General features: G+C 50.5%; 1 protein-coding gene across 1 annotated transcript; it reads left to right on the top strand.

Annotated features, from left to right (window-relative positions):
• The first annotated feature begins 4241 nt into the window (after positions 1-4241).
• HM13 (histocompatibility minor 13) lies at positions 4242-23669 on the top strand. The gene is given in 5 exon segments (XM_030309853.2): positions 4242-4513; positions 12849-12947; positions 18438-18529; positions 18531-18616; positions 23584-23669. Coding segments are annotated over 4 exon segments (429 nt in total). The 5' UTR covers positions 4242-4330; the 3' UTR covers positions 18586-18616; positions 23584-23669.
• The last annotated feature ends 300 nt before the right edge of the window (positions 23670-23969 follow it).

Here is a 23969-nt window from a genome sequence, read left to right as displayed (position 1 = left end):
TGTTGCTGGCTAGCGTTCCATAGACACATCCATCACATTTTGTCAATCCTTCCCCAGTGACACAGACCTAAGTTTGCTCTAACTTCCTGCTACCAAGAAAAATAACAAACACTGCTGGAAATCCCTGGGCATGTCCCTTGATAGGCCCGCGTGAAAATTTCTCTAGGATTATGGAGCTGAAAATAATCCACATGAGCCATTTGGGCCTCCAAAAAGATTTTCCAGGGCACCCGGGTGGTTCGGTTGGTTAGTGGCCAACTTCAGCTCAGGTCATGATCCCGTGGTTCATGGGTTGGAGCCCCACATCAGGCTCTCTGCTGTCAGGGCAGACCCTGCTTCAGATCCTCTGTCCCTCTCTCTCTCTCTCTGGACCTCCCCTGCTCATTCTGTCTGTCTGTCTCTCTCTCTCTCTCTCTCTCTCTCTCAAAAATAAACATTAAAAAAAAAAGATTTTCCTGAATGAGAATTCCAGCCCTAAGGCAAGGAGGTATGGAGGCACCAAAAGTGTTTCTCCCTGTTTCTTTCATCTTAGTGAAACCCCAGGGGCATTTCTGCCAGCTCTACTCTGCCAGAGATACAGGGGTTCCTTGGGGTTCCCCGATACTGGAACCTGACACAGAGCTGACGTTCAACTCAAGCTCGGAGGGATTGTGGGGTGAGAAAGTGAAGGTTACGTGAAGAGAATGATATATTCCCTCGTTCATATACAAACATTTATGGATCACATATATGTAAAGGCCCCATGGCCTTGGAAGATATTGAGAACAGTAAACATTTATAGAGTTTTACTGCTTTCTTGCCCATTCTCTTACAGGGATCAAGAACATGGGACTATCTGGGCCCTCGGGCAGACGTATACCATCTAAGAATAAGGAGCTTCTCCTACACCAGCATTTTTCAGACTAAATGTGCATGTGGATCAGGTAGAGATCCAGTAGTCTGGGTGGAGCTGAGATTCTAGATTTCTTCCAGGTTCCCAGGTGATGTTGATGGGGCTAACCTGGGCACCGCACCTGGATTAGCGAGGTCTTACAATCACCAGACAATCATCACACCTAAACAATCCATGTTTGAATTTTCCCACTCATCTCAAACTTTCCTTTCCAGCCTTTTTAAAAATGTTGTGACCCAGGGGCGCCTGGGTGGCTCAGTCGGCTGAGCGTCCGGCTTCGGCTCAGTTCATGATCTCACGGTTTGTGAGTTTAAGCCCCACATCGGGCTCTGTGCTGACAGCTCAGAGCCTGGAGCCTGCTTCGGATTCTGTGTCTTCCTCTCTCTCCGCCCCTCCCCTGCTCATGCTCTGTCTCTCCCTCCCTCTCAAAATAAATAAATAAGTAAATAAATAAACATTTTTAAAATGTTGTGACCCAGGAACCAATCAAGAATGGTACATTACATTTGTTTCCTTTCATCTGCAACAATCCCCCCCCCATAGAATTTTTCCCCCATGGCACCAACATTTTTGAAGAGTCCAGACTACTTGTCTTGTAGAACCTTCCATAGTCTGTACTTTTCTGACATTTTCTGAGGTTCCTTCATGAGTAGATGGGAGTCAAACATGTTTGGCAAGAAGACCACCCAGATGATGTGTCCCACACATCACATCACCTGTTGTCATATTGTCCCATCCCATCCCATTTTGTCACTCCATTGTAAAGGAAACCTTTTGTAGCTAACAGGTAATCTGTGAGGTGACACTCTAAGACTGTATGGATAGCTCCTCAACCTTTCTCACAACAACTTTAGCATCCATTCACACTCTTTGCTTGTGGGGTCTGGAAATATTTAAATATTTGATAGCGTGTGTAAGTGTGAGTGAATATGTGTGTGGGCATGTATGAGGGAAAAAATTAGAAAATCTGAAACCCATTCATGGTGACTGAACACAGTAATAAGTGAACAAGAGAGAGGGACTACATCCTTCTCTGGAACAAATATTTGGTCATTTAGCTACCTCAGGCTCTCAACAGGCTCCTTTCTTGACGTCAGTTCAGAAATTGGGAAAGTAACCCCATACAGCAGGCTTCAGCAGATAAAGCCTCAGGACACCCACCTGCAGAGTGTCTCATCCCCGTCTCCAGACAATATCAAGACAGGTCTGCTCCAAGCCAGAAATCCAACCCTCCGGAAGCCTTGACAGGATCTTTCTGAACTTGGGTCAAACCCTCAGTTCCCTGGGTCACATTCACAACCTCCCACTCTGGAGTGTGAAGAGAGATGGCCGGATCCGCCTTAGAACAAACTAAATCAAGTGCTCAGCCTGGTGGGAAACAGGAGTGTCCAACTTCCGGTCATAGACTCTCAGCTGGGGAGGCACAGAACCGTGAGGCCTGGTTGCTGGGCAAATCCTGTGGCCTGAATTATTGATGGATGAATTGATCGGGCACACCACTTTCACCCATCCATTCATGTCAGGTCCAGCTTAGTGAAAAACGGAGCCTGAAACTGTACACCATCCTCCCAAAACTAAGTTACTCTGGTCCAAACTCCTTAGCCTCTTGTGTAGCTGGAATATTGCAAAGAGCAAAGGCTTAGGAGTCCTACAGACCTGAGCTCAAGGGTCTCCTTTTCCACTGCTGACTGTGTGTCCTGGGCTGGCTAGTTTAGCTTACCTCAGTGAGGCTCAGTTTCCTCATCTGTAAATTGGGACCAATCAACTCCTACCAGTATTGTGGAGGTAACACACACACACACACACACACACACACACACACAAAGTTACTAGTACGGTGCCTGGCATGTCCTAGGCAAATAACTCTATCATTCAAACTCTTATAGTCTGACTCCTTGACTTTGTCTGCCTTCACCATGAGCCCCACGCTCCAACCCCACCTCACCACCTGTCAAGCTTGGACCAGGCCATAGGATTTTATACCCTCTGTGCCATTTATCAACTTATTGCCTCTCAGCTCTCAGTCCACTCTTTTTGCCTGCTCTGGGCTGATGGAGATGGGCCTTGTAAGTATTTCTCCTTTTCCAGCTGACATAGTTAAGCTTTTTCAGTACCGTGTACTAAAGGGACATTGGAGGGGTGCCTGGGTGGCTCAGTCGGTTGAGCGTCTGACTTCGGCTCAGGTCATGATCTCGTGGTCTGTGAGTTCAAGCCCCGCATCGGGCTCTGTGCTGACAGCTCAGAGCCTGGAGCCTGTTTCTGATTCTCTCTCTCTCTCTCTCTCTCTCTGCCCCTCCCCACTCATGCTCCGTCTCTCTCTCTTTCTCTGTCAAAAATAAACATTTTTTTAAATAATAATAATAAAGGGACATTGGAGGGGAATGGATCTTCCTTCCTGGTTTCAGATTGGCTTGCTTCCTGGGTTCCAGGAGAGCATACTTTTTCTCCATCACTTGGCCCAAAGTTTCTCCAGTGCTAGGTTTCTGCGGGGTGTAACTTTCTCAGTTTGTCTGCCACATACTTTCTCCAGCTTTTAACTAGGGCAGCAATAACATAGCCAGGAGCCCCAGACAGCATGGGCCTGCACCCAAACTCAGATCACGTCTACCACACCTTCTCAGCCCTGGACACACATACACTGGAAGCTCCACAGGGCTGTCCATCTACAGAGCCAACCACCTGACTTTTGTCTGCTGGAACTGACTGAAGGGAATCACTCTACAGAAGCGCCCAAGCCATATGCAGAAGTACACTAGATTCCTAGAGAGGGAGATATCTATGAACTATTTATGCCCCTTAACATGCTATGGAACTCACAACTACACACTAACATCCTACACGCTTCATATTTTATTTTGCTCATTTTATTTATTGTCTTCCCAACACCTCCCCCTACCACTGCACTAAAAATGCAACAACCCTCATGAGTATAGGGACGGACTTTTACCTGTATTCTCCCTGTGTGCCCAGAGCCTAGGACGGCGTCTGGCATATAACGGGATATTCAAATACTTAAGGAGCGATGCAAAGATTCAATATTGGATGAATGATGCATGCATAAACAAATTCTCAGTTATTCGGATGAGGACTTGTAGGGAGCAGAACAGCCTGGGATCAAGGAAGCCGGCGAGCACCGGGGAATGGGGTCCTCAGGTCTCTCTCTCTCCGGATGGATGCCCACCGCAGCGGTCCAGTGTTCCTTTCCCGACCGCTCGCGAGTTGCTTAGCAACTGGTCGCCCGGCCCTCCGCTTCCAATAGAGGGCGCGCGGGCGGGGAGACGTGAACGCGCACGCGTGCGCGGCGCGGGCCGGCAAGCAGGGCACGTCACTTCCTGTTTCTTTAAGGGAACGTGGCTTTTCCCTGCAGCGCCTGTCTTCCTGTCTGCGTCTCTGCTGCGGCGGCCGGAGCTGGAGTCGGACCCCGAGCGCAGCGTCGCCATGGACTCGGCCCTCAGCGACCCGCACAACGGCAGCGCCGAGGCGGGCGGCGCAGCCAACGGCACGGCGCGGCCGCCTTCCACGCCCGAGGGCATCGCGCTGGCCTACGGCAGCCTCCTGCTCATGGCGCTGCTGCCCATCTTCTTCGGCGCCCTTCGCTCCGTGCGCTGCGCCCGCGGCAAGGTAGGTCGGGTCGGAGGCAAAGCCGCGCGCGCTTTCCACCTCCTCTCCGGGACGTGACTGACGCGGATCCTTCCCCCACCCGCCCTACACGGGACAGACACTACCTCTCCCCGGATACTGACCTTTCCCGGCTTGGATCACCACCGCTTCCCCACCACATCCGGGAGCTGGACTTAGGTGTCCCGGGATCTGACACCTTCCCAGATAGGGGACTGGCTTCTACCCGCAATCGGACCCTGACACATCCCTCCCTCTCCGTGCATCACGCTGCAAACACTGTCAGCCTCACATGCGACTCGGGCATGTATTGTTCTGAGCCTACTGGACCCAGGCAGATCGGCCGCACCCTCTTCTGGCTGCTCATCCCATATGGGACACCTCATCTTGGGCTCTGGGTCAACCCCAGTCTGTACCTGATGGGGCGCTGGTCCTGACAACTGAGTGGTACAATCCCTTGTCATTCCTCCGTTAGGAACTCTGCCTCACCCACCCTAGGGCAAGTTCTAGGATCCAGGTCCATCCCTAAGCTGTGACACCTGTCTAACTGGAATCTGTGAACCGCAGGGCGCTTTCCTAGAACGCCCAGATCAGGCCCCTGCGCTGCCTCAAAAAAATTAACCCAAGGATATAGCCGCAGCTGAGGCCCCAATTTTTTGCATCACCTCTCAAACCACTTGGAAGTGGGTTTGCCAGCCCCTCAGAGCCTGACACCATAGCACTTCTCTTTTTTACCAGGCATAGACCCTTCTTTTGCTGGTTTGCTCTCCCTGACTGGTAGACACCTCCTACCTTGGACTTGTCCTGGGCTGAACCCAGACCCTACCTCAAAGTAGCTTTTCTTCCTGTGCTCCCTAAAACAATCTCTCCACCAACTTTGGCTTACCTGCTGAGGAACTAAGCTGCTATGGGCCTCTCTTAGGAGACTAGGCCAGATCCACTCCTGACCTTCCTCAGTATATGTCCCATTGGATACCTAAGAGGACCCTGGCACCTTCCACCCCCTGACTTCCTCCCCTCACCCTTCTTCCCTATATTAAGCTCTCTCCAGCCCATTACACCGGTGGCTTCTCACTTCCTGGCACCCTCTCCCCTCCTGATCTGTAACTCCTCCCTGGCCCAAACCTGAAATTGAACCTAAGCGGAAGCTGTCTTACCCAAAGAGGGCAGGTCCACAAAGCAGCTGCCACTTCGGAAACTGCTCAAGCCTGGGTTCTCAAAACATTACCCAACTTGAGGGCTGGCACCTTCCTTCCCCAAGATCAGAGGACCTGCTGTTAGCTCCTTCTGTGGACAGACACAAAGGGGAGTAGTCAGGCAGGGCTTAGGTGGCCCCATTTGCCTGCCTTTCCATTCTGCCTCTTCTAAGCAGAGTTCAGATGGCTTTCAGCCTCCCTGCCATGCCTTTTGGGCAGACACTTGTGGGGGGCGGGGGACGGGGGGGGTGCTGAAATAGACCAGGACAAAGGAAAGTGAAGGTGGCATGGCGTGAGCTGATCTGAGGGGCTCCCAAAACTGAGTAATTCTCCTTGGTGTCTTCCCCACAAGGATCACTAATCTCTTAAGAAAACACGTTACTGACAACAGAATTTCCTGAACCTCCAGTGTTGTTGGGGGGGCATGCTGCAAAAATGAATCGGTCAGAGCTCTGTCACCAAGGGCTTTAGGTGCCTGAATGGAGAAGGAATAACTAGTTATGTGATTGCAGTACAGTCGTGCTGCAGAGTTTAGGGAGAAAGTTGGAGCACACCTGAGGCAGGGCAGAGAGGCTTTGTGCTGGAGGTGGGCTTGAGCCTTGATGCAGAAGTAGAATTTCAGCTAGAAGACATTCTAGGCAGAGGAAACCAGGTAAGGAGCTGTATGAAGCAGTTTAGGAGGTGGTGGAAGGTCTGGTGTGGCAGGCACAGAGGGTGTGCATAGAAGGGAGCTTTCGATCCACCGTAGCCTCTAAATACCTCCGCCACCGTCTCCTGCAGGGTAGGGGAGTTAGAAAGCTGCATGAAATCGCAGGCAGCCAGACCCACCACCGATAACTAGGATATTCTGGGAGTTACAGAGCCTTCACCATCTTTGCTTCTCCCAGCAACTGAATGGGACAGATGGAGCCAGTTTTATTTTCCCTGCGGTTCAGAGAAAGAAACTGAGAGTCAGAGAAATGACTTCTCATGATCCCTCTGCCAATTAGGGACAGAACTAGGTGTTGCTAGATCTAGTCCAGGTGCCTCCAAAGACCCACACAAGTGGCATTTGGGCCTAGGGGAGAAAAAAAAAAAAACAAAACAAAACAAGCCAAACAGCTCCCTTTTTCTACCCTGACTCATGTTTCCCTGGTCATGTGGCAAGGAGAGAGAAAAGTTAGTGTGGGGGCCCAGGAGTTTTGATTTCCCACCAGTGTTAGACCTTAAAGCCAGCTGAGCGAGGGCATGTGAGGACAGAGTTCTCCCGGGAGCCAAGTTGTCCATAACAGGCAGAGCAAATTGTGAAATCATGGGGAGAAGAAGGTGGAGCATCCAGGAGTGTGTTGGGAAGAAGAAGCCATGGGAGGAGCAGCCTGAGAGGGGTGCCCATCCCTGTCAGAGACCTGTGTTCCCAGAAGGGAGCAGATCCCAGCCCAGGCAATAGCTGGGGATCAGATTGCTTCAGAGGCTCTTGGCCTGTAACTCAGAGGAGCCCCTCAGCCAACTGGACTGGGCTCCCGCTGTGTGCCAGGCCCCGGGCTGGGTACCAGGGGTGCTGGGACAACGAAGACCAGGACCTGCCCTCCCGGAGCTTAGTCCCCATAGAGAAACAGATGTGTGAGCAGCCGCCTAAACCGAATCCTGACATGCCTTCCAGAGGAGAGCACAGCTGCCTTTACACGGATGGGCGCAAGTTCAGCAGGCGGAACAGGAGAGAGGGAGGCGTGGCACCGCGGAGTGTGTTCAGGGAGGCAGTGAGCACTGTGATGTGAGCCGGGGCAGGGGCTGGGAGACCGTGACAAGAAGATGCTCAGGCAGCCTGCAGCCTTCCTGGGCGACAGCATCCTGAAGGCAACACAGCAGTTCATCTTCGTAGTTAACAAAGCGACCACACACTGGCGCTTGTAAAGCCGCGCGGAAGTATAAAGGAAGAACCTCCTCAGTGCCACTCCTCGAAGGAACCCACTTAGCTGTTTGGTGTGTAATCTTCCAGAACTTGTCCTGTGTGTATACAAATGTATTATGCGTGTGCCTATGTGTATACACGTACATAGGTTTATTTTTACAACAGTGGGATTTTACAGTACTTACTGCTCTGCAATTTGATTTTTTTTTTTTTTTTTTTCCTGCTTTAGCCCTATGTCCTGGTCATTTTTCTTATGTCATTACATGCAGATCTGCCTCATTTTATGGTGGGGAGGGTGAGTACTGCATGCTCGTGGCATAGATTTCCAAAGGCGCAGAGGGGCACATGGTGAAAACCCCCCACCCACCCCTGCTAGCCATTTTCCCTCCCCAGAGGCAGCCCCCCTTACCTGTTTCTTGGATGTCCATCCAACAAATTCGTGCCTTTACAAATAAATAAGCATATGCTTTCTCCCGTCTTTGTTGTATAACTTCTATGTTGTTATAAGTAGTCTCTTTTTTGCACCTTGCTCTTTTCACCAAATATATGCTGGAGATCAAATACGTCAGTACATACGGAGTGGTCATGTTCTTTAACAGCTACATAGTAGCCTACCTGTGTCCCACAGTTTGTTTAGAGCACTGGTTTTCAAAATGTGATTTCCTAGACCAGCAGCGGCGGCATCACCTGGGAACTTATTAGAAATGCAGATTCTGAATTAGAACTGAAGGTGGGCCTGGCAGCCTGTTTTCACAAGCCCTCCTGGCAATTCTGATGTGTGCTCAAGTGCGATTTAGAGTCCTCCACTGGTCGTTCAGACGGGTGTCAGTCTTTTGCTATTACAAACCATGCTGAAATTAATCTAATACATCTGTTACTTCACACTTGTCTGTGTTTGTGGGATGATTTTTTTTTTTTTTTTTAAATCTGCTGGGTCACAGGCTATGTGCATGTTTGACTTAGATGGATTTTACCACATTTGCACCATAGAGGTTGTATAAGTTGTACACCCCCACCAGCAGTGACCTCAATTCCTGGGTGATGGCTGTGTGATAGTCCAGTCTCCAGGGCTTTCTGAGCCAGGTACCTATATGATACAGTCAAGCCCAGGCTTCAGAAAGCGCTCCTGGCAGGGTCAGTGATGGGCGGGAGAGAGGACAGGAAGGAGGCTGGTGAGGTGGTCGTGGTGAAGACTCAAGTGGGGCACAGGATTGGAGTGGGTAGTGCTAGAAACGCCTACGAAGCAGAGTTGTGGTGACGTGAGTGAGTGAGTGAGTGTAGTGGAAAGGAGAAGAGACCCTGGGGTCTCCAGCTGGGGTGTCAGAGGAACACAATGGTCCACAAATCCCAGATCATTTCTAGGGCATGGCCTGGAAGCAGTACTCCCAGAGCTCAGGTCGAGCCAATGACTTGAGGTTGGGCATCTGTCTTCCCTCACTACTTTTGCTTCTGCCCTGCTAACTGAACGTCCAGAATGTCACTGGAAGCTAAATTTATTTCTCCTATTTGTGTCAGCTTCCCCCCCACACATATTCTCTAATTACGTTTTGCGTTTCGGGAGCTATTGTGTTTGCACGAGAGCGTCTGGCTTAAAAATCCACATTGAACTGATGGAGAATCCTCATAACCTTTTGTATTTTTGTAATGGTGAAGGTCAACTGTTTTATGGCCACAGGCCCCCTGAGCATCCTGTCACCGCTTTCCAGCAGGAATTTCCAGGTAGGGAAGGTACAGGTCATCTAGGAAGTAGGAGCTAAGAGTTGGCACACTAGAACCAGACTGCCTCAGTTTGAATCCTAGCTCTACCACTCACCAGCTGTGTGACCTTAAGCAAGTTGCTTCACCTCCCTGAGCCCCTGTTTCCTCATCTGTAAAGTGGAGCTCTTAAAAATACCTGCTTCATAGAGTTTTTGCGAAGATGAAATCATGTAAAGCACCTAGAACAGTGCTTGGCATCTAGAAAGCTGTCTGTAAATGTTATGCTTATTACTGTTGTTGTCACATTTCCAGTCTCCCATTCAGACCCAGCATTGCAGCATGGGTATTTACACAGTCACCCACCAAGGAGACCAGGTTCCTCTGTATAGTGGAGCATGTGTCCCACCTTGGCTTGTTATCAAGTAATTTTAAGCCTCTCCCCACCCAGGTCACTGGGCCGAATTAAAAGGAATATGTGGAAATGAGCCATAACACCGGTTTGTAGGTGAGGCCAGAGTCCCATGTGTTCTGCACCTGCAGCTCCCTCTGCCTTGTTCCCTACCTTGTACACAGAGCAGATTCCTCAATTCAGCATTTATCTCGCTCCTGCCCCATACCAGACCCTGCGCTTGACCTTCAGGGCCTTGCCCTGCTTTCATGTGATTCCCTTCTACACCACCACCACCACCATCACCATCATCATCTTACAGAGAGTCTAGACAGCTTGTGTGATAGCTCAAGGCACAACACTAAGTATTTCCAGTGCAAAAGTCATAGAATCCTGAAGCTCATACAGGATGAGCAAATCGAGGCTTTGAGAGAGAAAATGACATTCCTGGGTCTCACAGCTGAGAAGAGGCAGAACTGGAAGTCGGGCTGGGCTTTCTGACGTCAGAACCTTCTCTCGACCATGTGGCACTCGTACTGGGTATCACACCGGTATACATCTTACTTTGTCACGTGTCACGTTGTATTGTGATATTCTGTTTACACAGCAGGGTCTTGGCCCGCCTGCCTGTGAACTCTCTGAGATCAGCAGCTGTCTAATTTATGTTTGTGCCTAAGCTCCTGCTACACGGGACATGCTCTGGATTTGTGGAGGAATTTTCCCAAGCCCCCCCTAGCACACTGCTGCCCAAAGCAGAAACCTAGGGCCAGGGGAGAAGGAGGGAGAGAGCCCTGCCTCTCTCTGTCAGTACCACTCATCTGCCCCACTCCCCACCTCCCAGCAGAGCTGCCCCCGGGGGCTCCGGAGACGAGGGTCTCCCTCCCAGCCCGGTGCCTAGCCCACCTCAGTCATGCGTGTTGGGGTTTGGTGAAGTGCCTCCCACTCACCTCTCCCTGACCATCATGGCTCCTCATGCAGTCATGGTACTTTACAGTTCGCCAGGCTATTTCACATCCCATCTCATTTCGTTGAAGTCTTTTGGCCCTTTTAGAGGTAAATAAAGCTAGAGATTGTGCTCCTGTTTGACAGATGGGTAAGCTGAGGCTCAGAGAACAAGGACTTGCCACAGTCACCCAGCAAGCTATTAATAGGGCACTGCATACCTTGGCCATGCTTTACATGCGTCATTTGCAGGTGTGTGACTTATCTGTAGGAAAAATTCCCAGCAGTGGAATTGCTTGGTCAAAGGTATGTGCATTTGTTGGGTTTTTTTGGGGTTTTTTTTTTAAGTTTATTTATTTATTTTGAGAGAGAGAGAGAGAGAGAGAGAGAGAGAGAGAGAGAGAGAATCCCAAGCAGGCTCAGCACTGCCAGTGTAGAGTCCGATGCGGGACTCGAACTCACGAACTGTTGAGATCATGACCTAAGCCACAGTTGGACCACCAAGCAACTGAGCTACCCAGGCATCCGCATTTATGGTGTTGACAAATATTGCCAACACGCTCTCTGCAGGAAGACCAATTTACCCTCCTGAAGGCACCATGGGTCAGGCCCTGTTTCCCCACAGCCTTACCAGCTCCACCTGTTAGCCAGCATGGGGACCTTTGCCATTCTGATAGATGAAAAATGGAATCTCTGTGTACTACTTCATTTCAAGTTTCTCTTACTAAAAAAGTGAGGGTGAACATTTATACCTGCAATTAAGAGCTTTAGGTGGTTCCTGCTCTGTGAACCTTCTCTGTCCTTGGACATGTGCAAATTACAATTTGATGCAACTGCTAAGTCGTCCTCCTCCAAAGGCTGGACCAATGTATACTGAAACCTACAGTGTATGTGCATCCCCGTTCCCCCGCCCCCCCATCTCCATCTCATAACCATTTAACGGGCTTGCTGCTCTCTGCCCCCCTCACCTTCCCCTCCTGCAACTTTCCTTCCATCCTTGAGCAGAAGGCCTGCCTGAGCCAAAATCTTCCCTCTCTGGGCAACTTCCCCTTGAGCATGTTTTGTCCTGTTGGTTTTTAAGAGGCAGCTGTGAGCCAAAAAATTAATGAGACTCTACGGCTGAACATGATCCCTTGTCCCAGGCGTGCTGGTACCTTACTCATAGGACAGATGTGGTGATGGTGGACTCTCGGGCATTGTGACAAGAGAACTTCACTTTGACATGGGCAGAAGTCTCATCTGGCATTGCTAGGACTTCAGGTAGCTAGGTTATGAATAGAATTACACATATAATAGGAATTGCCTTGGGGGGAGTAGGCTTAGCGTGGTGGGAAATCTGGGAAAGGTTGGTGGCAGGGGGACATTGGCCAGGTCCTTGAGGACTGAGGATCCTGCCTAGCAGAGAGGGCATGGAGAGCGTGATGATCTTGAAAGCTGTTGACTCTGTGTCTTTTTACTATAAATTTAAACCAGAATTCTACTACCATTGGTGGATTTTCATTAGAACGTTTTCTGGCAGGAATTCTATGAAGCTGATACAATCCCTGTGCTGCACTGTTGCTCTACTTTCATTTTTTTTCCATTTTAAAGTACTGACATTATTTTGACTACATTCAGGTTTTTTTTCATGTAAATATTTATCCTCTGTCATCTCTTCACCCAAATCGCGTTGTCGCCAACTATGGCATCTGCCATTGTAGATTTAATTGTGGCTTTTACTCTTACCAGATTCACTTTTCCCAGTCAGATTCCTTAAGTTTAAGTATTGTCCAGATTTGCTTCTTACAAGTTGGTGTCTTCCCACATACGGTGTCCGCGGCTGTTGTTGATTTGTTTCTACTCATACCTATTGGATAAAAAATTCATCCTGTTGAGCTAATCCAGAAGGAAATTGGGAATAGTTCTCACGAGGTCTAGGACTACTCTAGTGTTACCAGTTTCCAGGGTTTTTTCTCTCGGTTATCATATACTGGAACTGCTCTCGTTGTCACCCTTCTCCCCAGATGGGCCACATGTGCCCCGTGTCCTCCCTGGACTGTCCCTGTCGGGGTTCAGATCTCCCCAATGGCAAAACGGCAGGGTAGACCATCTTGCTCCAGACCGTCTTTGTCACACGGACAAGTCTTGGGTCCAGAAGACGTGGAGGGGAAGGAGGTGAATGAGCTGTGGCCTTTGGAGGCCCGAACCACAACCCCTGCTCACAGCCACCTTTCTTGTCTGCTCCAGAACGCCTCGGACATGCCTGAGACTATCACCAGCCGGGACGCCGCCCGGTTCCCCATCATCGCCAGCTGCACGCTTTTGGGGCTCTATCTCTTTTTCAAAGTAAGTCCTTTGCCACCTGTGTGTCATTTGGTTTCGATAACTTTATTTTGTTTTGTTTCGTTTTTTCCCATCACAGGCGACATGCATGTTCATTTGTAGAAAATAAAGAGCAGGGGGAAAACCATTAATCATTCACCCCTAGACCGACTCTGTAGAGATAACCACTGACGGTGTTTGGAACTCATTCCCATGGTCTTTATTTCTCTTCTCCACGTAGCTCTTGTGTTTTGTTTTCACGACGCTGTGTTGGTTGCACTGTCGTGTTCATGCTGGGACGGGGTGTGTAGCTTGTGTCTCCGCCACGCCTCTGCCCTACTAATTGCCTTCTTCTTTTTTTTTTTCTTTCTTTTTTTTTTTTTTTTTTTTTTTAATTTACCGAGGTTTATTTTCCCAATAAAAGTTACACAGGCTCAGTGTTGAAAACCTGGAAAACACAGAAAAGTAAAAGGGGAAAACAGCAGTCATCCAAAACCCCACCACCAGAGACAATCACAGATTCCCTTTGGAGGTGTGTCCTTGTTCTGTCTTCCCGGTGCGTGGTTGTCCGTCGCTGTGGCCGCGCGGCCGGCGTACTCACTTGCGTAGCTGCTGCTTTCCCTCCCCACTAATGACGTCATGGGCATTTGCTCACGTGACCTCAAACTCTTCTTACGCTTCCGTGTTTTTTTTAACGCAGCACGTAATATCTCCCGACTGTGAAAGCAGTGGTATCTGCGGAAAACTTAAAGGGAGGGGAAGATATCAAGAGAGGGAAGAATACGCAGAGGTGATGATCACTGTTAACATTTGGGCAGGTCTCCTTCCAGGCTTTTAACATGCACGCTTTTAACGTAATTAATCGTCCTCTTGTAACCGAAGCGGTGTGTCTTTTGGTTTTGCGGTAGTGCCGCGTCACAAGCGCTTTTGTCCTGGTCACTGAAAGTTCCTCAAGAAGGACTTTTAATTTACATTTAAGACATGTTTTCATTTTAAATGTTTTATTTTTGAGAGCGAGAGAACAGTGCGGGAGGGGCAGAGAAAGAGGGAGACACAGAATCCAAAGCAGGCTCCAGGCTCTGAGCTGTCAGCACAAAGCTCGAAGCCGGGCTCGAACTCACAGACTGCGAGATCATGACCTGAGCCGAAGTCAGGCGCTTAACTGACTGAGCCACCCAGGCGCCCCTAATTTACATTTTAAAAATACACTTAAAACACTGTTTTCAGTCTAAGGGAAGGTGTCAGTGAGCCGTAAGCTTCTCCCTAGCGTAGCGTCTTGTGAGTCATACGCGTAGATCTACGTTTATGCGAAAATTTAAAAGCATAGATCTGTGTCAGATAAAGGGTTCTTACCACAGAGATATTTTTGTATCAGCAAAAGTCACATCTACCTCATTCTTTTTAGCAGCTGCTTGTGGTTGTATTTTACGGAGGTGGCCCCGAGGGATATCTAATGCTGGGCTATCACCGCAGGGCCGTGTGAACATCACGCACAGTATTTTGGCCCGGCCCGTATTCTCAAGTGTATCTGCAGCGGGAGAAGCAGGTCACATACCACCTCCACTTGTCATTTGAATAGATAGTACCAGATCCCTCCGAAAAGACTGCGCTCATTTACATTGCCTCTAACAGTTAGGAGTATGCTGACTCCCCTGTACTTTCACCTGCAGGGAGCAGTATCCGAATTCTTTCCCAGTCTGTGAGTGAGTCAGAAACATAATTTTTAACGCCGGTTTACTGTTCCATCGCTCCCTCGTTGTTGGATCAGAGCTGCACTTCTTAACGGTTTCAGGATACCCCCACAAGCAGATTCCCCACAGCTCACCTCCAGCATCCCCCTCACTTTAAACAGAAGAGGCCATCCCGGTTTTTACTCTTAAAAATAAGAGTGTATCAAATAACGTTAGGTATTGACTGATGGTTTTTTTTCCTGGACCTCGGGTGAAGAGTTGAATTTATTCCCCGCTTTGGTTCACAGCCCACGATCATGCGTCTGTGCCAGGCTCCCCTTCACCCCTAGTGCCCGCCTCCATTTCCCACCTCATCTCCCTCTCCACGAGCAGCACCTGCTCTGATGCGTTTGCTTTATGTCCTCAGATGTGTGTCTCCTTATAAAATGTACGGTGTTAGTATATCTGTGTGTGTCGAGAGTCTAGCTTCCCTAAATAGAACTGTGTGGTACATCTCCCTGTATGCTTTCTCTCCCCCCTATACCTCTTTTTTTTTTTTTTTTTTTTAATGTTCTTATTTTATTTTTGAGACCATGCGAGAGACAGAGTGCAGTCAGCGGAGGGGCAGACAGAGGGAGACACAGAACCCGAAGCAGGCTCCAGGCTCCGAGCTGTCAGCCCAGAGCCTGACACGGGGCTCGAACTCACGAACCGTGAGATCGTGACCTGAGCCGAAGTCGGACGCCTAACCGACTGAACCACTCAGGCGCCCCAGCCCCTATACTTTTGAGAGCGCTCTGTGGCTGTCTCTACATCCAGCCCATTGCCCCCAACTTGGCTTTTGGCAGATAATTCTCAAGTCTCTGCCATGCTGAGTGCCAGGGATACATACCCAGGCCCTTGCCTCAAGACCTTCTAACGTTTTTACTACTTAGGATTCTTTCCTTCAGCCAGGTTCCCTCTGAGAGAAATTTCCGGCAGCAGAAGGCATGGGCATTTTTCTTTAAAGCACTGGATGCTCAGCCTGTCCCCCTCTCCAGGTAGGTAAGCCCCAGCCTGCCCTGTGGCAGAGGACACAGCATACCTCTTGCCCACGTCTCTAGAGGGTCCATCCTGAGATTTCTGAGAGGCAGCTGGACAACACAGCCAGCGGATTCTCACCAAACTCTGGGCTGGCAGCTTGTGGAGTGGTTTGCCAAACGGTGGTAGCCCTCAGCCCCTTTCCTCCTCTCCCGCCGGGTGGGACAGAGAGAGTTTGTAACGTTTTTCAACATCCTAAAATTTATCTTCTCCTTACCTCATTCAAAACTGATTATTCGAGGCAGCTTATAAAAATTATACCCAGCAGTGTAAGGAAAAAAAGTAAAGGAAGAAATTGGGGTGAAGGAGAGAATTAAAACAGGAGAAAACAAAGCCTTGGGTAAGGACCACACCCTGACCCCAGGCTCTAAACTTGAAAGACTTGTACTCTTGTCAGAGTGACTCTGAAACCCGTGTGGCTCTGAGTTTCTAACAGCTAAAGCACAAAGAAAGCCAGACCTGGTGCACCATTCACAGGCCGCACAGTCAACCCACTGGGTAGCTCAGAGTTGCAGCCAGAGAGGTTTCCCCAAGGGCCCACGTGAAAGGAACGCAGCCGAGAGGTTATGCCGCATCTTCTAAGACACGGCCCACATGCCATGGAATATGTCCATGGGGCCTTTTCTTTTCCTAGTCACATTATAGGCCACTGCTTTGCTTATCTATTCATTCTGCAAACATTTATTGAGTGCCTGCTATGTACAAGGCCCAGAGTGAGAAAAACAGCTGACCCATCCCTGCCCTCGAGGAGCTTCTTATTAATTGGTGGAGGTGGACACCAGCCAATCACATCGATAAATGTGAAGTGACGGTCCCGGGAAGCATCGCAGGGGCAAGGTCTGTAGCACCAGGGAAGCACGGAAGAGCCAGCCTAGCTAGCGGGAACCTGCTCCTGCCCCCACCCCACCCCTGCACCCCCCATCTCAGACAGCAGCACCTCCGCTTCTGCCGGTCCAGAACAGATCCGCTGCTCATCCCTTCCCTCCGTCCCCCAGCTGAGGGCACCATCCTCCATCCGCCAACTGTGCAGTGCCCTCCTCACCAGGCTGTCTGCTTCCACCTTTGCCCTGTGGAGTCCGTCTTCCACACAGCAGCATGGGATCCTCTCACACCATCAGGTCAAGTCATAGCCCTGCCCTCAGCCTCCAATACCAGCCTGCCTCACCCAGAAGAGTCTAGTTTTTCTCGTGGCACTGCAGGGTTTCTCTCCCTCTTACCTTCCCAGCTTCATCTCCTGATACACCATCCCATTACTCCTTCGGCTCCAAGCTCACAGGCCCTCACTGTTCCCCACACACATAAGCAATGTACCCACCTCAGGACCTTTGCACTCACCCTCACCTCTGCCCCAAATGCTTCCCCTGCCCGCCCCCCGCCCCCCCCCCTCCCCGGCCCTCCAGTATCCTCACAGCAGCTCTCTTGCTTCGTTAAGGTTCTCCTCCTGAACAACAGAAATCTCTTCCCATTGGAGGCTTTCCCTGGCCACTTGTCTACAGGAGCAGCTCTCCCCTCTTCTCTCTGTCTCCTTGCCCGGCTCTGCTTTTCTGAGCAGCATAACCCCCTGACAAAATATAGTGCATATTTGTTTCTTTTGGGATTCTTTGGCTCATGAACTCCACGAGGGCAGGGACTTGTATGCCTCATTCCTTGCTGTATCCCCAGGGGCACTCACGATGCCGTGCGCATAGTAGGCAATCAGTAAATGTGAGCTGAATTGATGAGGGGTGGTTGTACCCAGGAGAGCTGCTCCGAGCTGAGAGCTAAAGAGGGAAGAGTGGCCTAGGCGAGGAGAGAAGAGTGTGTACACAGGCTGGCTAACTGTGCCGGGGCTGTGGCGCCGACAAGGCCCTGCAGAAGGGCCGCTGTGGCCACAGCAAGTAGAAGGAGAACAGTGTGGCATGAGCCGCAGCTGAGAAGGTCTGCAGTGACCGTCGGGGGTGGTGAGGGCCGAAGTGAGCGTATGAGTCTCAAGCTTATGAAAGCGAGGCTTGAAGTAGGGGAGCAGCGAGGGGAGATAAGCATTTAGACAGATTCCGTAACAGCCTCCTTGCGAGTGCCTGGTGCCCCTTTGCCCCATACCACGGCTACAAACCCTCCTAAAAACAAACTCAGCAGAGGGTGCGGAAAACATGGAGTGAGATGGCAGAGGCTTCCCAGACTCCTGAATTCACAACAGTGACAGCTGGCTTCAGAACACAGTGAAAGAGAGCTTGACAGTAAGGCCGAGAAGCAGAAGTCAGGGCCTGCTGTTGTAACTTCCAGCCATCACCATGGGAGGAGTCATCCAGAAGCACATAACGTAGAGGATGGAGCCAGGCACGAGTGACTTGTACCTAGTGTGCTTGGGGCGTTGGTGGCCGCCGTAGGGGGCTCCCTAGATATTTGGGCAAGGAGAAGGAAACTTGGAAGAGGGCATTCTGAGGTTCAGATGGCTGCCTTGGGACTCTGCACTCCAGACTGTCCTCCCCCGTGATTCCCACCCGAGGACGCTGAGCACAAATCTATTGCCTGTCTCCCGATAGCGGGGCCACCAAGCCCAAAAGTACAGACTCCTTTGCGGGTGCATCTGAGGACCTGAGGTTCCTCCCTTCTTCTCTATAGCCACAGGAGCTAGAAGGCCCCTAGCACTCCCTGAGATTCTTCCTGACACCGTTCCCTAACTCCAGCGGGTGAGACCAGCCTGGAGAAGAGAAGCGGGGACTCTGGTTTCCTCCTAGCCACTGGCAACCCTGACTTCCTGTTTCTTTTTTTATTTCTGCCTCAGATATTTTCCCAGGAGTACATCAACCTCTTGCTGTCCATGTATTTCTTCGTGCTGGGGATCCTGGCCCTGTCCCACACCATCAGGTCAGAAGGCATCTCTGCAACATTTGAAGCAGCTTTCTCAGGAACCAGTACAGGGTCTTGGATGAGAACATGACCTTTGGCGTCATTCAGAGCCAGGTTTGAATCCTGGCTGTAAAACCCAAGGGCACCTTTCCCCTGTGTTACACCGTGGATGACCTAGAACAAGAACCTTAACCTCTGGGGGACACAGTGTCCTTACAAGGAGTCATAAGAGTATCCAGTGGGTGTTTCCCACCAGCACGGTTGTTGGGAAAGTTAATTTGTGAGCAGTAACGTGATGTCAGTCGTCACGGTGCTGAGGTGGGGAATACCAGTGCCACCTGCCAGGTGTTGTAGGCTGTTGTGCACCAAGCACTGAGCCCGGCTTCTCCCACGTGATCTTATTTCATAATGAGAGAGAGGCAGTATAGTGAGAAGAGTGCAGGCTCTGGAATTTGATTACCTGAATTTGAATCCAGACTCTGCTACTTAATAGCCCTGTGGCTTTGGGCCAGGTATTTAATCTCTCTGGCCTCAATTTCCTCACCTGAACGTGGAGGAAAATAACGGAACCTTCCTCGTGGGTCGTGTGGAAAGCTTTTCGCATAGCATCTGGCACCTGATGTGTCCGGTGACTTAACTGTCGTTGCCATTATTACCTGTGCTCATCTGCCAGGTCACTTTATGAGGTTAGCTGTTGCTTTTAATCCTGTGTTATCTTCAGAAACTGAAGCTCAAAGAGATTAAGGAATTGGCTAGGATCACACATTGGATAAGCAGCAGAGCCAAGATTCAAATCCAGGTCTGGGTGACCCCAGAAGCCCATCTTCTCACTGCCAGCCTGCTAAGACTGCCACGTGCTTATGTCCGTTCTGTGGGGATGAAGGACTAGGCCAGAGGCCCTCAGGGGGTGCTGCTGTTAACGTTGTGGACAGGCCAGTTCTCCGTGTGTTGTAAACATTTGGCATCCCTAGCCCTGCTTACCAAATGGGAGTTGTGTCCCCAGCCCATCCCCTAGCTTGTGACTACAAAAGCGTCCCCAGCTGTTTTCACCTGATCCCTTGGGGTGGTACAGCCTCAGGTTGAGAACCACTGACCATGAGGTGATCAGCAGACCAGGAAGTTCCCAGAAGGAAGGAACTCAATTTGTAGTCAACTTTGAAGGGTAGGAAACCTGGAAGAGGTGTGAAGGAGAGGGGGAAGCCAGGAGCTGGAAGGTCTGTATGCAGTGAAGGCACAGTCAGGATCTTTCCACAGTAGTCAGAGAGAAAGCTAGAGAGGAAGCGCAGGGCCTGCTCACCAAAGGCATTGGAAGCCATTTGAGTTTGGCTTTGCTCCTCTAGGCACACTGGCAGGACAGTGTGGTTGGTAATCAAGAGCGTGGGTTCAAGAGACAGTTGGCCCTGGGACCAAGGCCGGCTCTGCCGGCTGCATGATTTGTGTAAGTTTCTCAAGCCATCTGAGCATCAGTTTCTTCACCTATAAGACAGAGGCACTACAGCACCTCCTCATTGGGGCGTGGGAAGGAGCAAGCGAGCCACATCTATCACCTGCCTGGAGCTCGGTGCTGGGCACACTGTGAGTTGTGCTTCTGGCCCAGGGTCGCATACTTGAACTCTGGTCTTTTGACTGAGTTCATTGTTGTCTTCAACTATACCTACCCTTTACCCACAAAATCTTGTTCTGGCCATCTTATGAGAACTTTAGTCCAGCCCCATCCTTAAAATTAAGGCTCAGAGAACCTACCTAGGTAACTTGGACCTAGCAGCAAGATAGAGGCAGACCCGGTCTCAAAGGGCGGACCTTTCTATCTGATGGATCTGGGGTGGGGTGGGGGCGGTCACTTCCAGGCACTGGGGCCCCTCCTTCCCCATGATGATTAGGATCGCCCTCCCCCCCTTTCACCCATCCCACCCCTGCATCTGAGAGGCTTGAGATTCCCAGGCCTCTTGGTGGCCCAACCCCCACCTCAGAATGAGAGAACCCAGTATATTTTGTTTGTCTGTCTTTTAACTAATTCGTGATTTTGACTGGTAGAAATTACTGACGGGAATAGAACCAACAGCAAACGGAAGTGCGTGTAGTAAAAACTACATTGGTGACCGAAACTTCACGGAGGAGTCATTTTCTTGATAAAGTTGAGGGCACAGTATTTGACACATGGGAAAATCCGACATCCTAAGGCTAACAGATGACCAGGGACAGGCAAGGTGTTCACCGCACAGGGTCAGGGCTGTCCTCTGAAAAATTGCATATGGACCAAAAACAGTGAAAGAAATTGCTTTGGAAAATTTACAGGGAAAAGAACTGATCAGATGCAAATAATTTTAGCAAAAAGGGCGGAGGGCATAATTTAATCACGTTGTTTAGAAAGCTGAGCCAAAAATTAAATTTATTTTTCTTCTTCAGTCAAATTGAGTTTCCTCAAATACTTTATGGAAGAAAGTCTACAGTGTTGTTAGCATTTCCATGAGCTGTTTATATCCAGACTTGGAGTCAGACCTCTGTCAGGATCCAAACCAGAGGGTCTTAAGGTGGGATTCGGGGAAGGTGTGGCTCCAAGGGGTTGTGTGACCACTGGGATTCACAGCTGGTGGGAGCAGACGGGGTTTTGAGCCGAGGTCTGTCCGACTTTGCAGCCCATGTTCTTTCCAATGTGGTGAGAGTAAAGGGGAAGCAGAGCTTGGAGGGGGTGACTGGCTGTCCCCTTGGAGCAGTCCTGCGGTCCCCAGAGGACTGGGGTGGGGAACAGACCTGCTGAAGGGCTGGAAGAGCCCGCCCCTAGCCAGGTCAGCCCCGGGAGGAGATTCTCATGGATCCTTCCACCCCCGCTGCCATCGCCTGGCCGGCCACCTGCCTTCACCTCGTACAGCCACCGAAACTCGAGCCCCTGCCAGCACCCTTCCTGCCAAGGGAACCTCAGCTTATTTTTATCATATCTGCGCTGACCTTTAGAGGGAAAAGGGCCCACAAGGCAAAAATCTGCCACCCCGGGAGGAAAAGGCCAGTTTCACTGCCCCTTGCTTTCCACTCCCAGGGGAGAAGGGCACCAGGATGTGGTTTCCCAGCAGGAAGCGGTGACCTTTATTTAGGTTTGATGTGAACCATCAAGGGCCAGAAAGAATCTGCCTGCTACAAAGTCTGCATTCAGAGGCATTCAGCAAGCGTTTGCTTACCACCTGCTTCCCAGGCACCAGGCCTGTGGTGGGTGGGGGTGAAGGTGATGAGACAGGACCCCTACTCTCAGGTTCAGCCTCACCAGCCAGGTTGCTTGACTCCTGTCCCATGTCCTCCAGCAGCCCTTTTCTAGGGATAACCAAGTCATCAGTCTAGAGACTTCCTACTTTAAGTTGAAGCTGCAGTCGAGCTTACAGGGTGTCGAGCATTCATTTAATACCCTTAATAACTAAGAGAAAGATATTATCATAGTGTTCCAAATGATCCAGATGAAGAGACCGTTGTACAGAACAGTTAAGTAGCTTTCCCAAGGTCACGCAATTAATCAGTGGCCGGGTCAGGATTTAAAGCCAGGAAGTCTGGCTCCCAGAGTCTGTGTTCTCAGCCATTGCACCCTGCTGGTTCCCAAGTTCGGCATCAAGCTCCTCAGGAAGAGACCGAGCTGCGGTGAAGGGCTTAGCTTCTCAGCCTTTTCTCGGCCTCTGCTTCAAGCTCTGGCCCAGAGCGTCTCCCAAAAATGATTCAGCAAACGGAGCTGAAAGTAGTTTCCAGCCTTACCTGTCCCAGCCTCTGCCCCCCACCTCTTCAGAGCCCTCCTGTGGAAGCTTGCTCCTGGTTCCGTCCTTGTGCCCACTACACTTCTGTTCACAAAGCCTTCTCGTTCATGGCACAGCCCTGCAGACAGGCGTTGGCTGTGTGATGAGTGGGGAAACTGAGGCCCTAAAATAGTTCTTAACTCCACATCTTCTTTCTCTAACCTCCAGGGTCTTAGAAAGGGAGCTCTCTTTCCCTGCCTTTACTGCTGTGCCCTGGGTACCTCTTGGCCTGCCTCCATTTACCTACCAGTCGGGAGCACCATCCTGGATTTGCCCACCTCATCTGCCATTGTCAGTCTGATCCGGTGTTGCCAAATGCTTTTGAGCTCATGCTCTGGACAAGTGCCAACGCTGATGGACACTCACAGTTCTTACCTCCCTGCTGTGGGTCCAGAGCTGGACTAAAGCCTCTTCCCTGCCTTCTCTCTATCTTTACAGCAACCCTTTCAGACAGTGGTATTATTACCCTGACATACAGCTGAGGAGATGAGCCACTGAAGTGAGTCGCCCAAGGCCACACAGCCTGGTATATGACAGAATAGTCTTCCGGGCTGGGCTACCCCCAGGGCCAGGCTGGGCCAAGAGGTCCTTATCTGCTCATCTTTCTCTGAAGGTGATCCAGAAAAGAATTTCCGTTGCCTGCCTGGCCAAGGCATAGAGTACACTGGATAATCAGAGACAGTTTTTCCAGAGATGAAGCTAAGCCCATCCTGAGCAACAGAGGCCTCATGGAAGAAGTGAATGTGAGGTGCTTCCCCCCACCCCCCACCCCCCACCCCCCACCTTGGGGCTGTGATTCATCCAGCTAATCGAGTCCAGCTGAGTTTATAAAAATCCAGGCCTGACAAGTCATGGAGTCAGAGGTAGGCAGTAGCCATCAGATCATCTGACTTGATAGGTCTGGAAGGGAGTCCAAGAATAGGCATTCTTGACAAAGGACTCTCACAGAGACAGCAAGCGGACCAGGCTTTGGCCTCTCTTGCTGTCCTAAAAGTGCATTTTACATGGAAGTCTGCCCCTGCTTCATGCTTCTTGGACGATAACCAAGAGGCAGTGTGGAAGCACTAGGAGTCCAGAGGCCTAGGTTCACGTCTCAGCTCAGAGACCCTCGGCTGTTGACCCCGGGCAGTCACTAACTCTCTGAGGGTCTCTGTTTCCATCTGTAAAATAGGGACAATGACTCTTCCCCACCGGGGCAGCCGTGAGGGTGCCAGAGGGCAAGAGCTGTGAGTGGGTGCCTCTGGGGTGGTGTTGGGGCTGTGACTGCCCGTGGGGGCCCAGTTTGCCAACCTCCTTTGTCTTTCCTTCCAGCCCCTTCATGAATAAGTTTTTTCCAGCCAACTTCCCGAATCGACAGTACCAGCTGCTCTTCACACAGGGCTCTGGGGAGAACAAGGAAGGTCAGTGCTGCCTGCTTTCCCTTGCCTTGGGGATCTCCCACCTCCGTTCCCCTTTGTCTCCAAATTCGGGGCTCTCCAACAAAGCGAGTGATGGAAAAGGTGGACTCTCGAATTACACCGCCTGGGCTCCCGTCCCCACTCTGCTGCTACCTACACATAGGACTCTGGGTGAACGCCTTTACCTCTCTGAGCCTTGGGTGTTTTGTTGGTTTTTTTTTTTTCATCTGTAAAATGAAAATGATAATCTAGTACCTCCCTCATAGGCATGTTGTTGGGACTGCGAGTACGTGATGAGGG

Source organism: Lynx canadensis, chromosome A3 (genome assembly GCF_007474595.2).
Source record: "Lynx canadensis isolate LIC74 chromosome A3, mLynCan4.pri.v2, whole genome shotgun sequence".
Lineage (NCBI taxonomy): Eukaryota > Metazoa > Chordata > Mammalia > Carnivora > Felidae > Lynx > Lynx canadensis.
The sequence above is the reverse complement of the archived record's forward strand: the minus strand, read 5'-3'. Positions and strand labels throughout refer to the sequence as shown.